General features: G+C 45.0%; 1 protein-coding gene and 1 non-coding gene across 3 annotated transcripts; one reads left to right on the forward strand and one right to left on the reverse strand.

Annotated features, from left to right (window-relative positions):
* Positions 1–272: 272 nt before the first annotated feature.
* ADSL (adenylosuccinate lyase) lies at positions 273–20,724 on the reverse strand. Its single transcript, NM_001310389.1, is given in 13 exon segments — positions 273–359; positions 693–869; positions 3,056–3,145; positions 3,702–3,792; positions 5,533–5,680; positions 6,625–6,694; positions 12,072–12,162; positions 12,573–12,619; positions 12,896–13,067; positions 15,047–15,126; positions 15,945–15,989; positions 16,911–17,114; positions 20,647–20,724. Coding segments are annotated over 13 exon segments (1,380 nt in total).
* LOC106020099 (endogenous retrovirus group 3 member 1, envelope) lies at positions 2,280–11,684 on the forward strand. 2 transcript variants are annotated; one of them, XR_011809000.1, is made up of 4 exons: positions 2,280–2,417; positions 2,832–3,265; positions 5,375–7,810; positions 9,343–11,684. It is a non-coding gene; the product is annotated as an endogenous retrovirus group 3 member 1, envelope (transcript). The 2 variants fall into 2 exon arrangements; XR_011809001.1 differs by having other exon boundaries at positions 5,479–7,810.
* Positions 20,725–20,939: the final 215 nt, after the last annotated feature.

Here is a 20,939-nt window from a genome sequence, read left to right on the forward strand (position 1 = left end):
AAACAGCTGGCAGCGCTCTGTACGGGGCCAATGAAAGGTACTGTGTTAAAGCCACCTCGTCACCTTCAAGCGTTTCTCAGTACCTCTGCACACAATAGAGGGAGGCTTGATTAAACAGCAGGCAAAGAAAGGAAAGCCCACCTGGAATCAAGGTGGCTGTAAGCTCTGGGGGTTAAACGTGCTGTAGACAACAAAAATGTGACAAGGTAAACACACCTGGTTCAATACAGTTTTTATTATCTTCCTGTACCCACAGCCTTGCCGAAAAGTGCCTAAAGTGTCAGCTCAATTTTCCCACCCATCTTGCTTTTGTATGGGATCAGTGCTGGTCGAACCTCCTCCTTCAGGAACTTTGCCACCTGTTCAAGAAAGAGGGGGAAGAGAAAGTGAGCAGAGAAGAAGGCGTTCCCTTCTTCTCCCTATTCAGACCTGCTTGCCTCATGGGAGCTCTGTTTCACAGAGACACCGAGCAGGCAGATATGCCCAGGATCAAAAATTTGAAGCCCATATGGTAGAAAGACAAAGAATTCAAAGAAATATGTGTAAATATGTCCCAGATAAATGCATCTGCTGTAGTAGTACGAGCAGAGATAATAGAAAATGTGTGTACTCTCTGGCACACAAGAGGATGGAGGATGAAAAATTAATTAGATAACAACCCCTAAAACTGTATCCTATTTTGAGTACTTTACCTGCTGAGGAGCACGTCCAGTGAAAGAGGAGGGATCTAGAAGGCTATCAAGTTGTTTATGGATGGGGCTGAAGTAAGGATCAGCACGCACACGGGCAATGAAGTCATTATCACCCCCTTCCTGTTTCACAACAGCAGCTGCTTGCTGGGAGAGAACACGGATCTTCTCATGGCAATCCTGCAGGAGCAGGGGGAAGAGAAGGGAAAAAGAAAAAGTCACTCTGCTGTTACTGACTGCACAGGTTTATCCTGCTAACTTGTGCAGGAGGGAAAAACACCAAAGAAGAGTCCACTGAACAGCACACAAATGGAACACAGCTTGGACTGTAGTGTTTCATATATCACATCTATCATATCTGAAAACAAGATTTTATTAATCCTTCCACATGTGCCCCTGTTCAATTAAACCACAGAGTTATGGCAGCAGAATCCTTTACACTTCCTCAAACTCTTCAAATACTCTTAGGATTCACTATGTGATTATTTTTTTTCAGTTGTTCTACTCCTTACTTTATTTTTCCTGAGACAGATGAGAATAGCTGTTCCCAGAAATACTCTGTGAACTGTAATAAAGGAATTCCTTACTCACAACTAGTCATGCCCTGTATGGAACATCGTGGGAGCATAACAATGAAAAGCATCTACAAACTTGGAAAAGAAAAAAAAGAAAAGCTGTCCAACTTAATGAGCAGTGAGACTGTGTACACCAGGGCAGGCTATGTAAACCATGGATTACATAAGGACAAACAGACCGACGGGGAAAAAAACAAACACACAAAACTAAGGGCTTTAAGATGTTCTTTGCTACAGAACCTTCACATGGAACTACGACTGACAACATTCTTAAAACAAATTTTCTGAAACATTTCCTATTCCTTTGACTTCCCGTGGAATCAGTCTGTAAAAAACAAGAGAACCTGAATGCAGAGGACCACCTGCAAAATTAGATGCTGCCATGCTGGCCCTAAACTTGTTATGGGGTTGCATTTATAGACCTGGAATAATTTTCTCCTCAAATGAATTATCTTTGAGCAATCTTCAGTTAGAAGGAAAATGATCTCCTCTTCCTCATCTCCTCCATTCAAAGGCCATCTTGTTCCAGCACCAATCTACCTCAGACAAATAGATCTGGATGTTTAGGGGAGGGAGCTATTCAGTGGTGGGGAAGGCAAGTGAGTTTCTCTGCCATGAGGTGGGTAAACTCAGTTTTGTCTTTAGAAAATGTGCTATTCCAGACTTTTCAGCACATGAAAACAGGACGTATTCATGTGACTGAGGACAGCTTCTGTAAGTGTACTGAACTCTACAGAATTGTAATTAAACAGCACCAGAAAGAAGATAGGCTAATAGCAAACAGAAATGAAATTAGCTCTCCAATCTAATTAAATAAAGAGGACTGTTTAGGTAAGTACACGGTACTTTAGAAAGAGAAACAGCTGAAGAGATAAGGAAACCAGCCACAGGATATGAACCTTAACGTGTTCAGTTAGTGAGCTTACCAACTGACTCAGTAGCACACATCAGAGATGCACAGAAAAGAAAGGAAAAATGATGTTTCCTGACTAATAGCTAATGACTAAACCTGGGGGTGAGTTGCCAGAAGTGTTCCAGAGGGCTAGAACCACATATCCTGCTGAAAGCTTCCAAGACACATTTCTGCTCTTTGCAAGTTTTGTTTCATCCCTGATGGGACAACAATTATTGAAGGAAGCGTTACTATCTAAAGGTAAGTGAAAATAAGCTGTCTTGTTGGGATGTAAATCTCATTATCAGTTCTAAACTGATTGTTAAAATTAAATGATAAGGAAATATAATCTAGGTGCATCTGGATTTATTTGCTAACAAAAACGTTCAATTTCAATTTGCTTCAACACAGAAAATTTAATAAAGGACACAAAACAAAATTAGCAACAAAAGGCACTACCCTGAATTCAGGAAGTGTGACACAAGAATGAATGGTTCAGAACAGCCTTACTTGCTTTTTGGTACTGATTCATTCCTTTAATTTATAAGGTAGCCAACTGCCAACACGTTCCATTTAAAGAAGCTTGGCCTGTGTTCCCAGTTCCTTCAAACATTTACAAGAGGAAAACGCCTACTAGTATCTAACATAATAAAAATAGGTCTCTCTCCTCTCCAGCACAGACAGCCAGATTAGCTCAAACATGCAGTGTTCCTAACACTAAAGGATCTCTACAACAGCTCTCCCTGCAGAGAGCAGAGACTGGCTAATATTAATAACTCTGCGGGAGCAGGAAGAGAACACAGAAAGGTGGGAGATTCAGGACAAGAACCCAGAAGCTTTTGTTTCTCAGGAGTGAAACATCAGAAAGTAAAAAAAGGTATTTTTGAATTCATTTGTACCTGACGATTGCCTCCAGCTTTCACCATCGCCATGATTATATTCTCTGTGGCCATGAATGGAAGCTCCTGCCGGATCCTTCTGTCAATCACCTTAAAAAACAAAACAAAACAAAAGAGAAACAGCGTTATAGGAATTCTTGTAGACAACCGTGATTCCTGGTAAAGTTTTCCTCTCCTTTTGAATCCCCAGGACTGTGCAGTGATGAACAGGTAATTGCTCTTTTTGAACTTAGCTCTGAAAATCTATTGGAGCTGATAATAGGAACTGAACTTTTTATGGAACATTACTGTGGAAAAGATGTACAATTTTATTTTTTTAAAGCCTGTAGGTAAGTTATGGGCCTGTATGAGATCTGCCTTGGATCTTTTGATGGTAAATTCTACAAATGCATTGTGCAGCTCAGAGAAAAATTCTCCTTTTAAGAAGTTTTGAATTTACTATCTTTTGGCTTTAACAAATGCCATTTTAAGCCTGCATTGCAGACAGTAAGAATGGAGAACAAAACTCGGGAACTGTTTGAACTATCAGACAAAAATGTAATCCATTGAGTGTGAAGATTTTTTCTTTTTCTTTACCCACTCTGGCTTAGTTGCAGCATTATCAAGGCCGCAATGCTTCACATGCTATCTATATCTAGTGTTTTACCTTTGGATATACCACAAGTCCCTCGGAGATATTCTGCAGCGTACTCAGGATGATGTCAGCCGTGAGGAAGGCCTCGGCCAGGCACACACGCCTAGGAAACAGACAGGCACAGGGGCCCAGTTAGCAATAAAAGTCATGTTCACATCTTCCACAGATCCAGCCCCTAAGTTTCTGTAAATGTCTCTTAGATAGCGTACCGTGGACCAAAAGGTGGAACCTTCTCTTTATGGGCGCTTCTTGCTGCTTAAAGGTCAGTACAGAAAGGAAAAGAGAAGAGAAAGCGTAGAGGCACACACAGAAAGCTCCAAAATAATTCAATGATTACACAGCTAGAAAAGAGGGCAGCAATTTACAGAGCTAGTAAACACACAAGACTATCTTCCCCTAGGTGTTCTGCATTGCCCTGTCTATGGATCCTACCCTGCAGGTGTAAGACTTGCTGTGCACTCATGCTGTGCCTGGCTGTGCTCAGCAGGGAACTTCCAAAGAGATCCATGCGGTTGGTGGGCGTTTCCTCCAAGAGACCAGCTCCTGATCACTAAGCAGGCTCCTGACAAAAAGGAATGCCAAAAGGAAAGGAGGGAAAGGAAGGGCAGTAGTGGGGACTGTGCTTTATCAGGCAAAAGAGTCTGGGTCACAGTGCAGCCAGTATAACATCACCCACCTGTGAGAGCAGTACCTGGCCCATTATAAATCATAATCTTTTCAAACTAACTAGTACTTGAATCTTGTGCTACATGTAAAGCTCCCAATTCTATCATACTGTGTTCAAAAGGATGCCCTTTATGCTGTTTTGTAGGTTGTTTGCTTTTCCTCTGGCTTGCCCTCCTTTCAAAATACTTCAGCTTTGACAAGAAAAATCCAAGGCACAGAATTTTGTAAACAGATGATGAAGTAGACGAACGACTCTTTTTGTAAGATAAGGTCAAAATAAAATTTGAAACATTCCACTAGTTATCTCAGTGCTTGGTAGCTCTTGGGAAATAAACCCACCATATCAACCAATACCCAAACTCTGAAATTTTACAGTGTTTTTCTGCTGTTCAGTATTCCACGTGTCCTGTATCTTACAAATCCCGGAGACCACATTCTGCATCAGAAGACTGCTTTGAACATTTCAAAGCTAAATAAGAGCTTTGCAGATTTAGTACTTACAGCTAGATGGACAAACTGAATGGCTATCATTCACTTAATAACAACTATAGATAACTTCTGCTCATCTCTAAGTAGTCATAATGAAGAATCAGAAAACAAAGCCAAGTTTGTTGAGCATGTCTAAAAGACCTGCACAGGTTTTTATGAAACATCACTTAGTAATGGTTTGTGCTCTTTGGGATCGAAATTGCTTCTTGTATGGAGCAACACTTTACAGAGAGATGAAAATAAATGTCTTCAGATTTGCCAGAGGGTGAAGGGTTTACAGATAAAATATTGAATTATTCAGTGTTAAAAGTGAAGAAGCGTAGGGTCAAAAATGATGTTCAAAACAGGAAGAAAAAACCAATCTGAGAAATGTGAGAGCTGCTATGCTACAACACTATGCTTTTGAAACCAGAAAACTATAAGAGCAATTCATTACCTATGTTTCCTGCATCCCTCCTCTCTCTGCTGCTTTGCTTTGCAAAAGGTCTTGACGGTTACAGAAAACTAACATTTTTCATCTGGTCTTTCAGAGGAAACCAGTCTGCAAGTCTCTAACTTCTATTGAGACTGCTTTTCATCAAGGTGGTAACTTGTGGTTTTAGTTTAAAAATAGTCTTTCCTCAATACATCAAAGGGCCTTCTTGCACAAGACCTTCCAGAATTGCTGCGTTGCACGGTGTGAACAAACCTGTTGGCACTGTCGTCCAGCGTTCGCTCGAACCACTGCACAGAAGCTGTTTGGAGGGGATCCATGATCAGAGTCATCAGGTGTCGAGCCAGGCTGCAGCACCGTTCTGAACGCATCGGGTTCCTCTTGTAAGGCATTGCACTTGAACCTGTGAAAGGAGAGAGAGTGGTGGAAATAGCACGCTCAGGAAGGTGCAGGGCCTCCTCCAGATAAGAGAAGTGCGTCAGGAATCAAATTTTGACTAAAGCCTCAGAACATGATGGTTTTCTAAATGCAGTAAAGAAAATGACAACATCGCACTTCTTCAGATTGATCAGAAACATCCAAATGTGGGGGGAAAAAAAAAGTGAGAAGACATTTTGCCATTCTGCAAAACAGCGTACGTACTACCACAGAACAGGAACAAATGGACGTTATTTCTAGTGCAGCATTTAGCACCATCTCTCTAAGCTACCCATGGCAACACTAGCAGTGTTCACGACCCCTGTAACGCTCTTCTTCCAAGTCAGATACACTGCTTCCTTCTGCTTCATGTTGAAATGTACTTTAAAACCAATCACGTAATGCAGAATGGTTCAAGTAACAGACAGGGCTACGGCCTGAACTGCTGACTCAATCCTATGCAACTATTTAGGGTGCCTGGGCTCCAAGGTCTAAAACTTGACATTCCCTCCTCCCCTTTTACCAACATCAGAGTCATGTCACTGGCATTTTTCTGGCAAGTGTCCAGTCCAGTTTTATTGTTCCAAACTTGTCTGTTTACAAACACCAAAATGCTGAGTCAACCAGGAAACCTACAGCTCTAGTTAAGTTCTTAAGGAATGGAAAACAACGTGTTCTCCTCAGACCCAGGGCATCTTCTGCAGTGAATGCAGAATACATAACTGCTTCTGCTCTCCCTCAACCCAGGAAGTGCATGAATACAAATATTAAAATTAAATTCATTACTTAATATCCAGAAACCTTTACCTCACACCCCAGTTAATTTAAAGCAACTTCTGCCAGTCACATTTCTAAGCTTGCTTAAATTGCTGCACCAGCATAAGTCAAAGGGTCCATATGCCAGTCCCAGAAATGGCTATAGTCCCTTACCAATCTGGTCCTTCTCAAAAGGCTCCTCTATCTCCTTCAGGTTGGCCAAAAGACGAATGTCGGTACAAATCTAGAAAAAAAGCCCAAGAAATTAACAAACAGAACCAAACCAACACTCACCAGTATATCTCCTGTCAGCGTTTGTGAAGAATCATTTACAATGGTGTCCAAGAAGACAACTGAGGAGGCAGTGAAAATTTGAGAAAAAAATTGACACTACAACCACAGCTCCTGGCCTATAAATCCCACAGTCAAGAAAGCATAATTAAAAGAGGGTGTCCACTGTATTAGAATACAACAGGACTCCAAGAAGGGCAAAGCTTTTCAGGGAATGTTAAAAGATACCAGGAGGGAACACTGAAAAACCATAACAAAAGTACAGCGGCTTGCAAATACAGATAACGTGTGCTCACTGAACCAGCCAGCTTACAAAACTGAAACAGAAAAACATACCACAGATCACTTTAGCCCAAGAGAAAGAGGTGGGAGGAAAGAGAGATAAATCAATGAAAAGAATCCACAGTGTAAGGAATGTTTCAGCGATTCGTGGCAATAGAGGGCTTGAAGGGTAAACCTGGAGTCTCTGGTATCTGGGGGGGTTCAGAATAACTGCTAACTATTGTGACTAGTGCGTGGGACACTAAGCAAGTCTCTGACACCCGGCCAAGATGGACAAAAGCGAAGGACAAGGAAAAAAGCCTGGGAGGAAGATTATGAGCCTTCAGCACGTGAGACCCCCAGAGGGACCACCAGAGAGTGATATGCCTGCGCCAGTGGGAGGGTTTGGGTTTCGGGAACTAATTATAATAACCCTGCCTTTTCTAGAAGTAGTGATGAATATGTATTAGCCTAGGAGCATAAAAACCAGCTGCCTGATGTAACGTGTGTGTGTGTGTTGGAGGAGCCCAGACTCCCTGCGCACCCACCAGTAAATCTTATAAAGCTAAACTGACCCGGAATTTATAACAATTTGGTGACCCTGACGTGATCCTCTTGGTCCCGAGGCTGCGAACGCCTAAGGGAGGCGTCCCCCACCCTTGTTTCGTTGTGGCCCTTTTCCAAGGGCAGTAGGGAGCCCAGCTGGATTACGAACAGAAGAGGCAAGTGAGGAACAAAGAGCTCTCCCCTCCTCTGGTTTACAGCCGTAACTCTGTGCACGAAGATCCGAACGAAGATTTATCGTTTGGTGAGTACGCCGCTGGGTCTGGCCGTGTGATGGTGTGTCGGGGTGTGATTGAGATGGGACTCAGTTCTGAAGCATGTGGAGGCCTTCTGACTGAAGTGTTTGTTCCAGGTATTCGTGGGTGAGATAACACTCACCAGACACCTTTAGATACAGGCACAGCCAGGAGTTTCTGAACTTTTTTTTGTATAAAAAGAAGTTCCAGGAATGGGTCAGGGACAAAGCAGATCCTCAGACTCGGGAGGTTCGAGGAGGGGCCTCTGGTTTAAAAAGGGGGAAAAATTACCAGATATTCTACCAGATAGTCCCTTAGGGCTAATGTTAAGATATTGGGATAATTTTAGAAGCACTAAACATAAGGATAAGGCAAGAAGGATTTGATTTTGTATGGTTAAATGGCCAAAAGAACCCTTAAGACCCCACGTATCCTGGCTGATGTTTGGGTCCATGGAGGACTGGGTTTATCAGGCATTGAATATTCACGTGAATAGCAGAACACCTGTGGATCTGGAAGAGAGCAAGTGTGCTGCAGCCTGGTTAAGACTAACAGAATCACCCACCACTTGTATATTTAATTTAATTGCATAAAAGGAGGATGAAGAAGATAAGGAGTGGGAGCCCCTTGATAATTTGCCTCCTCCATATAACCCACCTTCCCCAACTGCACCGACCCCCTAACCCAACCCCACCTGCCCAAAGGACAAGGAGGCAACAGAGAAACAGGGAAAGGGAGCAGGAAGGGGCTGAGGAGCAGAGGGGTTTATACCCATTGCTGGGGGTACCCTGGGGAGGTAACCAGGGAGGAACAGGCTTGTGACTGTGCCCCTCAATACATCAGATGTGAGAAATTTTTAAAAAGAAATGGGTAGTTTATTGAATGATCCTTGAGGGGCCACAGAGAGATTAGATCAATTCCTGGGACCTAAGACGTATAGGTGGGAAGAAACGCAGTCGATTTTGGGGATCCTCTTCACCACAGAGGAAAGGGGGACGATTAGACAAGTGGGAATGAGAATATGGGAACGACAAAATCAAGCTGGACTGCCCAGGGATACAAAATGGCCAAACGTGGACCCTAACTGGGACCACCAAACGGCAGCAGGGCAACAGGACATGAGAGATCTTAGAGCTATAATAAATCAAGGCATCAAGGAGGCAATACCAAGGGGACAGAATATTAATAAAGCTTTTAACGAACACCAAAAAAAGAGAGGAGTGGCTAGGAAGGTTAAGAAAAAGCCTCCTAGTGTACTCTGGCCTGGATCCAGATTCACCCGTGGGGGGGTGCTACTGAAAACTCTGTGGCAAAATCATGGGAGGACATACGAAAAAAGATAGAGAAACTGGATAACTGGCAAGACAGGGGCTTGGAGGAATTGTTATGAGAGGCTCAAAACATCTTTGTGAGGCGTGATGAAGAAAGACAGAAAGCCAAAGCAAAAATCTTTGTGGCTGCTGTCAGAGAAATCCAAAAAGGAGGAAAAAAAAAATAACATAAGAACCTTTTTTTTAAACCCATATAAAACTGTGATTAGCTTTCCAGGAGCTGGATCACCCCGAAAGCCTGAACGGTACCACAGGCCCACATCAACCCTGAGACCGGGCCCAGCCCCTCGAGTGAAGGCTCTTCCCACACCCTCAAGACTGGACGGCGCAGAAGGATAAGCAATGCTATACATCCTGGTATTATTTTTACAGGGGCAACTGAGCCATGGGCAAGAACGGAGGAATAACTTTTTCATTCTGGGGGAGGAAGTGGCCAAGGCCTTTAACCTGAGTAACTGCTGGGTTTGTGGAGGACCGGGGTGGGATGAAAGTTGGCCCTGGGTAGCTGGCCCGGTCGAACCCAAGTGGTGGGTTAGTAATTTGAGTGAAGTTCATAATGGGACACAGTTTTGGAAAGAGGAAGGAGGCCCGTGGCAATTGCACTCGTCAGATCGGGGTATGTACTGCCTAAACAGAACAGGAACGGTAGCGGTAGGAAAAAGCACTTGTAATTGGACACTGTCTCCCGGATATGATTGTGCTGATCCTGAATGTAGACCCATAAACTGTACAGCACGTAGTGGGCAATGGAACACCACACATGTCCAGCTGAGAAACGGGACTTGGCTGAAATGCTCATATAGGGAGTTTTTTGGATCTGGATGTGAAACCACAGAAAGAGCACAAGCTGAGGGACAATTTGACAGTCAGATCTTGAGCTGTCAGCATGATAACACCACTAGGGAACAGCACGTGGTAAGGGTCTACCGCTGGAGGTGGCAAGATGAGAATGGGAGACGAGTGTTCTTTAAGCATTTCTGGTCAGCTCATAATATGACAGGCCACCAAGGAAAACTTGATTGTAATTGTAAGTGGGAATCCGATGCGGGAGCTTGGAGGTGTACATATACAAGTAAAAAGGGGGCAGACGTTGTAACAGGACCACTCGGTGACAAGAACACTCTGTATTTTCACGCTCCAAAGAATAAAGAAGGATGGGATGGTCCTTTTCCAAATGGGACGTGGGCCCTAAAGGGACATTACTGGGTGTGTGGCAAATATGCCTACAAGAGGCTACCCAAAAACTGGTCAGGAATATGCTATGTGGGGTACATAAGACCCTTGTTCTTTCTATTGTCACAAATACAAGGAAATCATTTACAAGTAACATTATATGATGATGTGAATAGAGAGATACGATCTACTGATGCTTCCTTAGCCGGGGGTAGTGCCCAAAAATGGGGAGAGAATGAATGGCCTCCTGAAAGAATCATACAGCATTATGGACCAGCTACCTGGAACCCGAACGAGGTAGTATCTGGGGCCCAAGAACCTATTTATAATTTAAATCGAATAATTAGGTTGCAAACTGCCCTCGAAATTATAACCAGTCAAACAACGACGGATTTGGGTCTTTTGACTGATCGATTCACCCAGCTGAGGAATGCTATCTTTCAACACAGAATGGTTTTAGACTATTTACTAGCAGAGGACGGGGGAGCGTGTGGAAAGCTGAACGATTCTAATTGTTGTTTACAAATTGATGACAACGGAAAAGTGGTTAAACAGATAACAAAGGAAATTAGGAAATTAGCCCACGTCCCAGTACAAACTTGGAAGGGTATGGATTGGGATTTGTTTTCCTGGCTGCCCGGTAGACCATGGGTTAAACAGATGCTATTTTTATTTTTATGTGGTGTAATGATGTTATTATTTATACCTTGTATGATACCTTGCTTTACATTATTGATACGCCGAATAATAAATAGTAACCGATTTGTGATGACTTCGGTAGGGAAGAAAGGTGACATGTCAATAATGATGCTTAAGCAACGGAACCCCCAAGAACCGACTGATGAAATGCAGTTGTTACTGGCGAAAGTTGAAGAATAGATATGAATTGCGAATATTAAAAAGAAGATGAGGGATTGTTAGGAATGTTTCAGCAATTCATATCAATGGAGGGCTTGAAGGGTAAACCTGGAGTCTCTGATATCTGGGGGGGGGGCTCAGAATAACTGCTAACTATTGTGACTATTGCATGGGACACTACGCAAGTCTCTGACATCTGGCCAAGATGGACAAAGGAAAAGGACAACGAAAAAGCCTGGGAGGAAGACTACGAGCCTTCAGCACGAGAGACCACCAGAGGGACCACTGGAGACTGATAAGCATGCGTCAGTGGGAGGGTTTGGATTTTGGGAACTAATCATAATAACTCTGCCTTTTCTAGAAGTAGTAATGAATATGTATTAGCCTAGGAGCATAAAAACCAGCCACTTACTGTAACATGTGCGTGTGTGTGTGTGTTGGAGGAGCCCAGACTCCCCGCACACCTAACGCTGTTTACTTGCCTTTTATTGACCCCATAAATAAACCTTATAAAGCTAAATTGACTCGGAATTTATAACAACAGGGACAGGCAGAATAACACCATTACAAGAGAAGCAATTAATGGGGAGCAAGCAGTGAAATTTAAAAACTCATATACCACTAAGAAAGACATTTACTCTATTTGGATCGATTTAGCAAAGATTATACTAATATCTGGCATGGGAGTTGTTAATCCAACTTGAAATCTGCTCAGTAAACTTTTTTTTTTCCCCTTAACACTGGTCTTAAGATCTTTGAAGTCTGATGTCTACGCATGAACCCAGTGGTGAATTTACATGATCACAAAGAGAACAGCCAAACAGCTCATATTTCCTGAGGAAAGCATTTATCCCCACAGGCACCTTCTCTTGCACTTCTTCCTGGTGTGTACAGGTAGGGGGCTCACCTTGTGTACAGATGCTCCCAGGCTGGCCAGTACAGAGAGGATGTCAATATCCACCTTGCGACTGTAGGTCTGCCCCGTGACCATGTACGATCTAGAAATGAGCACAGAAGTTGAGTGTTCTGGACATTAAACCCTATTACAAGACTTTGAGCAAGGAGTGACAATGGCTTTTGAAGTGGGTGACAGCACTGTCAACCTGTCCCGATACCAAGTTTGGATTCAGGCCATCGATTTCTTGGAGCAGCATGCACGAGGAGAGAGAGAGAGCAGAGGAAAAACAGACAGCTGTGCTTGGACAGGGAGACAGCCAGAAGTGGCCTGCTTCGGAGGTGGAGTTTCCTCCAGGGGGCTGCAGGTGGGAATGGAGGACCACCAGGGGAGGTAAAGTCAGCAGCAGCACAATGTCAGTGTGGCAGCCAGTGGGATCTGGGCCAGCACGGGCAGCAAGAGTCAGACTTTGTTAAGAGCAAATTCGGGTTACTAAGCATTCTTGTTACATACCGCTTAAATCCTGCCTTTTCAGTCACTAATCTGTCCAGCTCTTCAACCTCAGGGGAGGGAAAAAAACAAAACAAAAGGACCTCAGAACGCAACAACTCAAAAAAAAAAAAGGTCAGCAACAGCAAAAGTGATCCTCTGCTCTTCTCAGTTTACCATCCACAAACCTCACACTTGCTGGGAAGTACCCCTCCCACAGATCTCTGCCAGTGGGCCCCACAGGGATCACAGTGCCCTTGTGACAGCAGAACCTCCACACTCCCGCAAACACAACAGCCTTGCAGAGGGGAGATTCCCAAGGCTGCCACGGGCTCTGTCTGACTTACTTTACTGTGGTCTCCCTCAAAGAGCTGCAGGAAGCTGGCTTGCGTGCCGGTGGTGCCTTTCACGCCCCGAAAGCGCAGGTTGTCCCGAGCCCGCTCCAGGTTCTGCAGGTCCATGCACAAGTCCTGGATCCACAAGCAGCAGCGTTTCCCCACGGTGGTGAGCTGTGCAGGTCTGAAAACAACCAAGAATAGGAGACAACTTGTTGACAATTTGCACAGTAACTCTGCAAGGACCATGTTTAGCTGCTGTTGAGACCCCTCTCTTTCATTCATCAGAGCAGGAGTTAAAAAGATCTGGCACATGCACACCACCAATAAGTGATACTGGAGGATATGATCATTCTTTTCAGGAATTAAATGTAGTTTCATCAAGAGAAAACAGTAATCGTAGTTGCTGTGCATGTTAAAAAGGGGATTAAGAAATAAGTGAGAATGGATATTTGAAGGCGCTTAACTACTAAAGCCTTCTATAGCTTCTTACAGAAAAAAGTGACTGCACAATGGTCAGAAAAAAAAAAATATATATTGTCTTTTTTTTTTTTCCAGAACTCTGTCAAAAGGAGAAGCCTCAGTCTGTACAAATAATATGGCTTCACAGGTCGACTTCCCAGGCTCCTTATTTCTGCTCCCAGCCACAGCTACCAGGGATCTGCCAGGAGATCCAGCTGCCTCTGCTGGCAGAGGGCACCCCCTGCTGGTGCTCAGCCCAGAAGCTGAAATATTTCAAATTATCAAAATGAACTCCGAAGGCAACACCTGTACTGTTTTAAGACTTCACATGTGAACAAGAAAAGCACAGAAAGCACGTGAGACATGGAAGCAGGGATGGGTGATCCAGGAGGAATACAGAGAAACTGTCCAACACTGCAGGGAAGGGTTAGGGAAGCCAGAGGCTACCTTGGGGTTGAATCTGGTATGAAATGTGAAAGGCAACAATGAAAGGCAATAAAGAAAGGCCTCTACAAGTTCATAACCAGCAAAAGGAAGGCTAGGGAAAACATAGACCTGCTCCTAAACAAGGCAGGGCGCCCTGCTGACACAACACACAGAAAAGGCCAAGGTACTCAATGTCTTTTTACCTTGGTTTTCACTAGTAGGACTTGCCTCGTGTACACTTCCTGAATACCCCTTTGTGCTTTCCAAAAGTCAAGCTAAAACACAGACCTGAGAACAGTCCCCTGAGAAGCTGTAGATGAAGAGGCACCAAGGACTAGAGCTAATCAAATGACACGGCACATACAGCAAGGCCATTAATCAGAGACCTGAAGCTCCCACTCTCCTTCAGGAGTGATTTTAAAGTGCCAGACATTAATGCTGACATGATCCGTGCCTAATTTCCATGGATCTGGTGTTCCACATCACCAGGGTAGAAAACCCAGGCTTACCTCAAGATGCATAGTTTAAAGCCTCTGAAAGCAAACTGTCTTCATCAAGTAACAGACTAATTACCTCCCCCCAAAGCAGACCGGTCCAAATCTTGCTGCACTTTGACTCAGGAGCCTGCCTAAAAGCAGTCAACGCCAGCAGCACTGCACAAAAAGGGTAATTTCCCAAAGAGACAGAAAATGCCAGTGTCCTGTTAAAATGGGGAAATTCTTCCTGTTTTTGTTTTGTTTTGTTTTTTTCAAAGGGACCCATATACGGCTGTGTGAAAACCAAAGGATCTCATAACCATCAATTCAGAAGAAAGCTTTAGCAGGCTGAGTAGCTGAGGTTTCCTGCCAGCAACAAACTTTTCTGTGCTGCAGTTGAAAACAACTGAAACGATGAAAAAAAAAAAAAAAAGTATTACAAATATATTATGTGATTGGAAGCTGGAGATTACAGCCTACTGCAGATCACAGCCATGCCTCCTGGAACTACCCCAGGATTTACACATCAGAGTTAGCAAGTTCTTTATGCGGCTGTGTTAAAACAACTTTGGGCTGTGCTAAAACCACTGCTGACAGCTATCCAAAGCTACAGTTCGATTTTCTGAGGCAAGGCTGGAGCTAGGCACGTATTCCTTTTCTGAACCACCACCAGCGTCCTAACGATGTCCAGCAGTGGATCAGAGATGGGAAACAGAACAGAGAACGGGGACAGTAGTGGCAAGCCAATTTATCCGAAGAACAGCCAAGAAAATGAAGGGAAAGGCTGATGGCTACTTACTGGTAGTGAGTGAAGCCCAAGGTAGGCAGGTCAGCGTACTTCTCTGCAAAGTCGGCCAGCCGGCTGATCACCCGTGCGAGCTGGTGGATGCGGGGAGGACAGAAAAGAGGCAGCATGAGAAAGGAAAAAAAAAACAAAAGTGGAAGCTGGCATGCGTAAGCACAGCAATGTTGTTAGAAAAGGGAGGAGAGAAGCAAGTGTGCAATCTTTGAATTTCTCCCTCTAGTTGTTGAATGTAATGTGCTTCGTTTTTTAGGGCATGCACAGATTTTTTTTTTTTTTTTTTTTTTTTTTTTTTTTTTTACTTTTTTTACTTTTTTTCAAATTTTCACAAGATTTGAGCAGGGGATAATGTAAGTAGTTGGACTTTAGCTGAAGCTAGACCAGTCTTCATGCCCAACCCAAGCCTACATCTGGTGTAGCTCTGAGTATTTTATTTGTTCCTGGAATTGGTTAGAAATAAAGCTGCTTGGAGCGTAACTGACACATTTACAGTCTGGCAAAAATTGGATGCCAAGACATTCAGGCCAGCTATGCTCCCAATATATTTGTCCTCAGAAAATTGTATTACACAGCTTCCTTAATGCAGACACACTCCTAAGTAATCTAGTTATGGGGTGTCTAAGCGCACCCTGAAAGCAATAGAGTTGTTTTCTAAAACTGCTACCACTGGCACATGGGAACTGCTCCTACCTACTAAGAGTTGCTTATAACTCTCATGATGAGCAAAGAAGCTTTGGGGAAAGACAAAGATACAGGGAAAGGAAGACAACTGTTCACTTGCTTGAGGACAACCCAAGCGGACAGCTCCTCCAGCAAGGCCTAGGAAAATCCAGACATTATTCACAGGCCACCAGCACTGCCCACTTTGAGACACTCTGCGTAACCGCCTTCTCACCTGGGGTAGAAGCAGGTTAAGTCCATCACGGAGGACGATCAGATCCTGAAAGAAGCAAAGAAAGGAAGTTTGGGCCATGTCTGACCACCACCCACTCCACCTGAAGGACCACACATACTGGCTTCTCTCAGAGGACACAGATGATTACAAAGCCTGGCCTGCTCAGAAGTCTTCTTACAATCAAACCTCTGCTTTTCTGCTTGTACCCAAACACGGCGAGGAACTTGTTTATGACAAAAATGCTGGATCCAGCATCGTTCTTACTATACTACCCACGGAAAGTCAAACTGGGCAGTAGAAGACTGATTTCCACGATCTGGACATAAATGATTATTTTGAGATATTCCTGATGTCCATCGCACACCAGACTAAATCATTTAATCCAAGCAGAAAATAGAGGCACTGTAAGCAAAAGATAGCAGAGCAGTGAGTGGGCTGATCGTGCCGAACTCTTGCCTTTCTCCTTTTGAGACTCGAGTACAGCTGGGTGCCACGTGACGTGGAAGGAAGGTGGTAACAGCTAAAAGCCAACGAGATTTGCAAAGGAGTAAGGTAAAACTAATCATGCAGCAGCTTCTAATGCAACAAAAGAGGATATGAAGTTGCAGTGACTTGGACATCAGGGAACAGCAATACACTGAGGCTTTAGTATGAACTCAGTTTTTTGTGCACACATCCCAACTCTTATGACCATTACTGTCTTACCTCCACAAATATTTAACATACAAGAGCTTAGGGAACTGTTAATTTGCAGATAGATCTTGCTTCATATCAAAAGGGAGATGACACAAGAGGAACCTGCCTCTCGAGGGCAGCTAGGGAAATGGATAAATAAATTCGAAAGTAAAACTAATAAAAAATTCTGAAAAAAATCTAGTGAGCACCATTTTATAAAGTAAAGTTTATAAAGAGCTATTAAGTCAGCACCTGTGTCTTTGTTTTGCCCATCTGACAATGCTTTATTACCGTGTTGTCCCCGACGTAACAGGAGGTTGCTCCAAGGTGAATGATGGCTGCAGCTTTGGGACAGCAGTGGGCGAAGGTGTGAACGTGTGCCATCACGTCGTGGCGCAGCCTCTTCTCTTCCTCCGCTGCCATCTTGAAGTCGATGTTGTCCAGGTTTGCTTCCATCTCCTTTATCTGCTCATCTGTGATGGGAAGCCCAAGCGACTGCAAGGGGAAAAGAGCTTTCTGTTGCCCTTTGTCTTTAACAGATAGACCAGACTGCAATAGAAGCTGTTTAGATTATAGAATTACAGAACAGTTTGGGCTGAAAGTGACCTTAAAGCCCACCTTGTTCCACGGGCAGGGACACCTTCCACTAGTCCAGGATGCTCAAAGCCCCATCCAACCTGACCTTGAGCATTTCCAGGGATGGGGCATCCACAGCTTCTCTGGGCAGCCTGTGCCAGTGCCTCACCACCTCCTGAATAATTTCCTCCTTACATTTACCCTTAACCTACCCTCTTTTAGTTTAAAGCTACTGCCCCTTGTCCTATCACTGCACCCCCTGACAGAGTCCCTCCCCAGCTCTCCTGTAGCCCCCTTTAGGGGCTGGCAGGCCGCTATAAGGTCTCCCTGGAGCCTTCTCTTCTCCAGGCTGAACAACCTCAACACCCTCAGCCTGTCTTCGTAGCAGAATGGCAACTGGGTGCAGTCAAGTCCTAAAATTCTTCATCTCAGCCTGAAACTGGAAAGCGAGGAAACGAGTTACCTGGAAGCAGGAGACAAATGCTCCCAGTTCATGTTTAAAAACATCTGCTGAAATTACTCAGCAAGCTGATTTAGGAATAGAGTAAGATATTGAACTGCAGAATTATACACAGGTATAAATCTTGCACAGTTCTATACTTGCACAAGATAACTAAGCTGAGAAAAAATTATTTTCCTAATACTGTGAGTTTAAAAGTCTCACAGTGAACTCGGCGTTACTGCTTTTTCTAAACTAAAATGCTACTGTTTTGCACATTAGTACTGGCAATTTGTCAACAAGGAAGCTGTAATGATACAAAACATTTCAAAGCTGGGTCTGTTCAGAATGAAGCTGCCTAGTAAAATGTTTTGCACGTAAGGAATCTGGAATTGGAGAAAACAGCAAGGAATAAACATCCAGATTCCACACGTGCAAAACAGTCAGATTTTACTAGCCAGTTTGATGCTGTGGGGTGTCCACGGGAAGGAAGAGCTCCAGGAAATCTGTACTTGTCTTTCAAATAATGTGTTGTTTAGGTAAAGAGCTCAACGTCTGGAAAATAAGATTGAGGTATTAGTGGGAGTATCACAATACAAATGAATTTATGTTAAAAAAAAAAATAAGCCAGAGTTTTGAGGTGGGCATGAACTCACACCCTTCAGCTCTTAACCCAGACCTTGGCTGCTGTCTCTGGGAGGAGACCAGTTTAAGAATCTCATAACCATACACTTCGTGGGGTCTCCTCTTTCAAACTCACGCTATTATCTGCTGTAAAAAAACAAACAAACAAAAAAAAAAAAAAACAAGAACTGGGAAGATTTTCTGTCTAATCCAGTTCCCAGTGACACCATTTTTTGGTAATTCACATAATCCAAGTGGACTACTCAAAAAATTTTCCCTTAAGTAGGATGAATATTGCAATGAAATATGAAATACTGAAACCACTTAGCTCGCCCTGTCCTTCAGCTAAAACTTATAACTAAGCTGCATGCTCCCTCTTTTGCTACTTCCCTGCAACCTTCAGAAAACCTGTGGTGAGATCTTCCCAATATTCTGACTTACTGCAAAATAGAGACTGCAGGGACTGGAGAAGCAGTGCATAAATGGCTTGAAAGGTAGAGAGGGGAAGCAGTGGAGTAAATTTGCCCATAGTTCATTCATTGCATTATTATATATTGTTTTAATATGACTGCAAAGAAATATTATGAAGCTTCAGCATGGAACTTGAGGAAATCGCTTGTATCTATCGCAGCATGACCGCTGACAGAGCTAACAGGTGCTGAGGAGCTGACTTTGAGTCCACGACTGACATCAGGAGACAAACTCCCCTGGAACGAGGCGACAGACAAAAATAGCAGCGTCCCTCCTCCCGGCATGAAAATGGTGCTCAAGAAATCGCAAGATCCCTCTCTGCTTTCTGGGAACACAGCTCTGTGTGGAAATGGGATGCAAAAAAGGGACGGGAGACAGGGATGTACACGGGGGAACCCCAAGGCCTGGGCTTGGGAGCAGAAACCAAGAAGCCCCCCGCTGGCTCCTTCAGCAGCTCCTTGCTCCTGTTGGGCACGTGGGTGAAGCACCTCATTTTCTAACAGCAGAAAAGGCGATGGTTTATCCGCTGGGATTGAGGTGACCGTGTAAATTATCGTGCTTTGACCATGCAAAGCTCCTTAAGCGGGTGTTCTTGGTGTGACGGGTGATGAGATGCGCGGTCAGTTCACGCCAACATCTCAACCGTGGTGGTCACAGTACCTGAGATGGAGGGGGGCTTCTCTTTAACACGGCTGTATAATTACACCCTCAGCTTCTAAAGCATCGCCTTTGGTGCAGCAGCAGCATGGTCCTCAGAGAAGGAAGATATTAATGGCTAAAATATATAAAGATATACTCTGGGCACTGCCTGCTTGCTGGCCAGCACGGCGCTGCTCTGCCCGCGTGCTGACAGCAGCAGCTTCACCCAGCGCTCTGACTGCCTCCTTACTTTGGAAGTGGGAACTGGAGGTTTGTGCACAAAACAAAACAGACATCAGGCCTGGGAGTTATCCTGTGGATTTGCAATATTTCTTTTTTTTTTCTGGAATATATCACTGTGGGAAAGCAGATCTGAATCTCCCCCTCGGGGTGCATCAGCGCAGTCACAAGCTGGCACATCTGGAGAGATGATGGCCTCTGAGCTAGGAAGTAATACTTGGCTGCATGTGTACCCCTGATGGGGACCGAATTCAAAACAAAAAGGCTTAAATAAAAAATCTTAAACTAGATTTTAGAAACGTTGACTCCGTGGGAAGTACTGACGTGCCAGCCGGCAATCCCATGGATGTGCTTTCAGCCTCTACTTCCCAGGGGCTGCGCTGGCACCGATCCTTTTGTGCCGTCAGGTTTTTGTGGCACCCTGCCCACCAGGGGGGTGCTAACCCAGCGTTCAGCCCACTTTGGCCACCAGTGCGGGGATTTAGGGAACGTGAGCCAAATAAACGCGGGCGGCTGCCAGCGAGACCGAGGGCAGCGGGGTGGGTGGGAGAGGGCAGCGTTTCGCTCCGCGCACACCCCCCGAGAGCAAACAGGCACAGAAGGACACCGCTGTTTGCAGAGCCAACAACCCCTGCGGGCCCCCAAAAACCGCTTGGCGAGGCTTTTGCCCAGAGGGGTCAAAGGGCAGGAGGGAGGGCGCGCAGCGCAGCACAGCGCGGTTTGCAGGGTGAGGATTGCACACGTGGGGTTGTGCCAAACCCCAAACCTCGCGCGCTGCCCTCGCGTGCACCCGGGCGGACAGATTATTATTTTTTAATTGATTCAAAATTTTCCAAGTTTACCCAGGCAGCCCCCTTTTATTATTATTTCCAAATTTAGGGGGGGATGAGGAAGAGGTTATTTCAACCAGCTCCCCACTGCTCGGCAGGGAGCGACCCCCAGCGCTGCCCCCTGCTCTCCAAGGGCACCCCGCCGGCTGCGCGATGGGGCCGGGGGCTGCCTCCCAGCGCCCTCCCGGGCCCGTTACCTTCCCGTTACCTTCTCCGCCTGGGCGAGGAAGAGCCAGAGGCGGCGCCAGGTGCCGAATTTGTTCCTCTCGCTGAAGATGAAGGCCATCTCGGCGCCGGCGTAGCGCGACACCAGCGGCGAGCGGTAGCGGCTCAGCGCGTCCTCGGCGCCCAAGGGGGTCCCCATGGCAGCGGCGGCTCCGGCACCCAGCGCCCGCAGCGGGGAAAAAGGAACCGGGATGGGACCCACGCCCCCTCCCAGATAACCCACACCCCCTCCCGGATAACCCACACCCCCTCCGGGATAAACCACACCCCCCCATA

The sequence above is a fragment of the Anas platyrhynchos genome, chromosome 1 (genome assembly GCF_047663525.1).
Source record: "Anas platyrhynchos isolate ZD024472 breed Pekin duck chromosome 1, IASCAAS_PekinDuck_T2T, whole genome shotgun sequence".
Classification (NCBI taxonomy): Eukaryota; Metazoa; Chordata; class Aves; order Anseriformes; family Anatidae; genus Anas; species Anas platyrhynchos.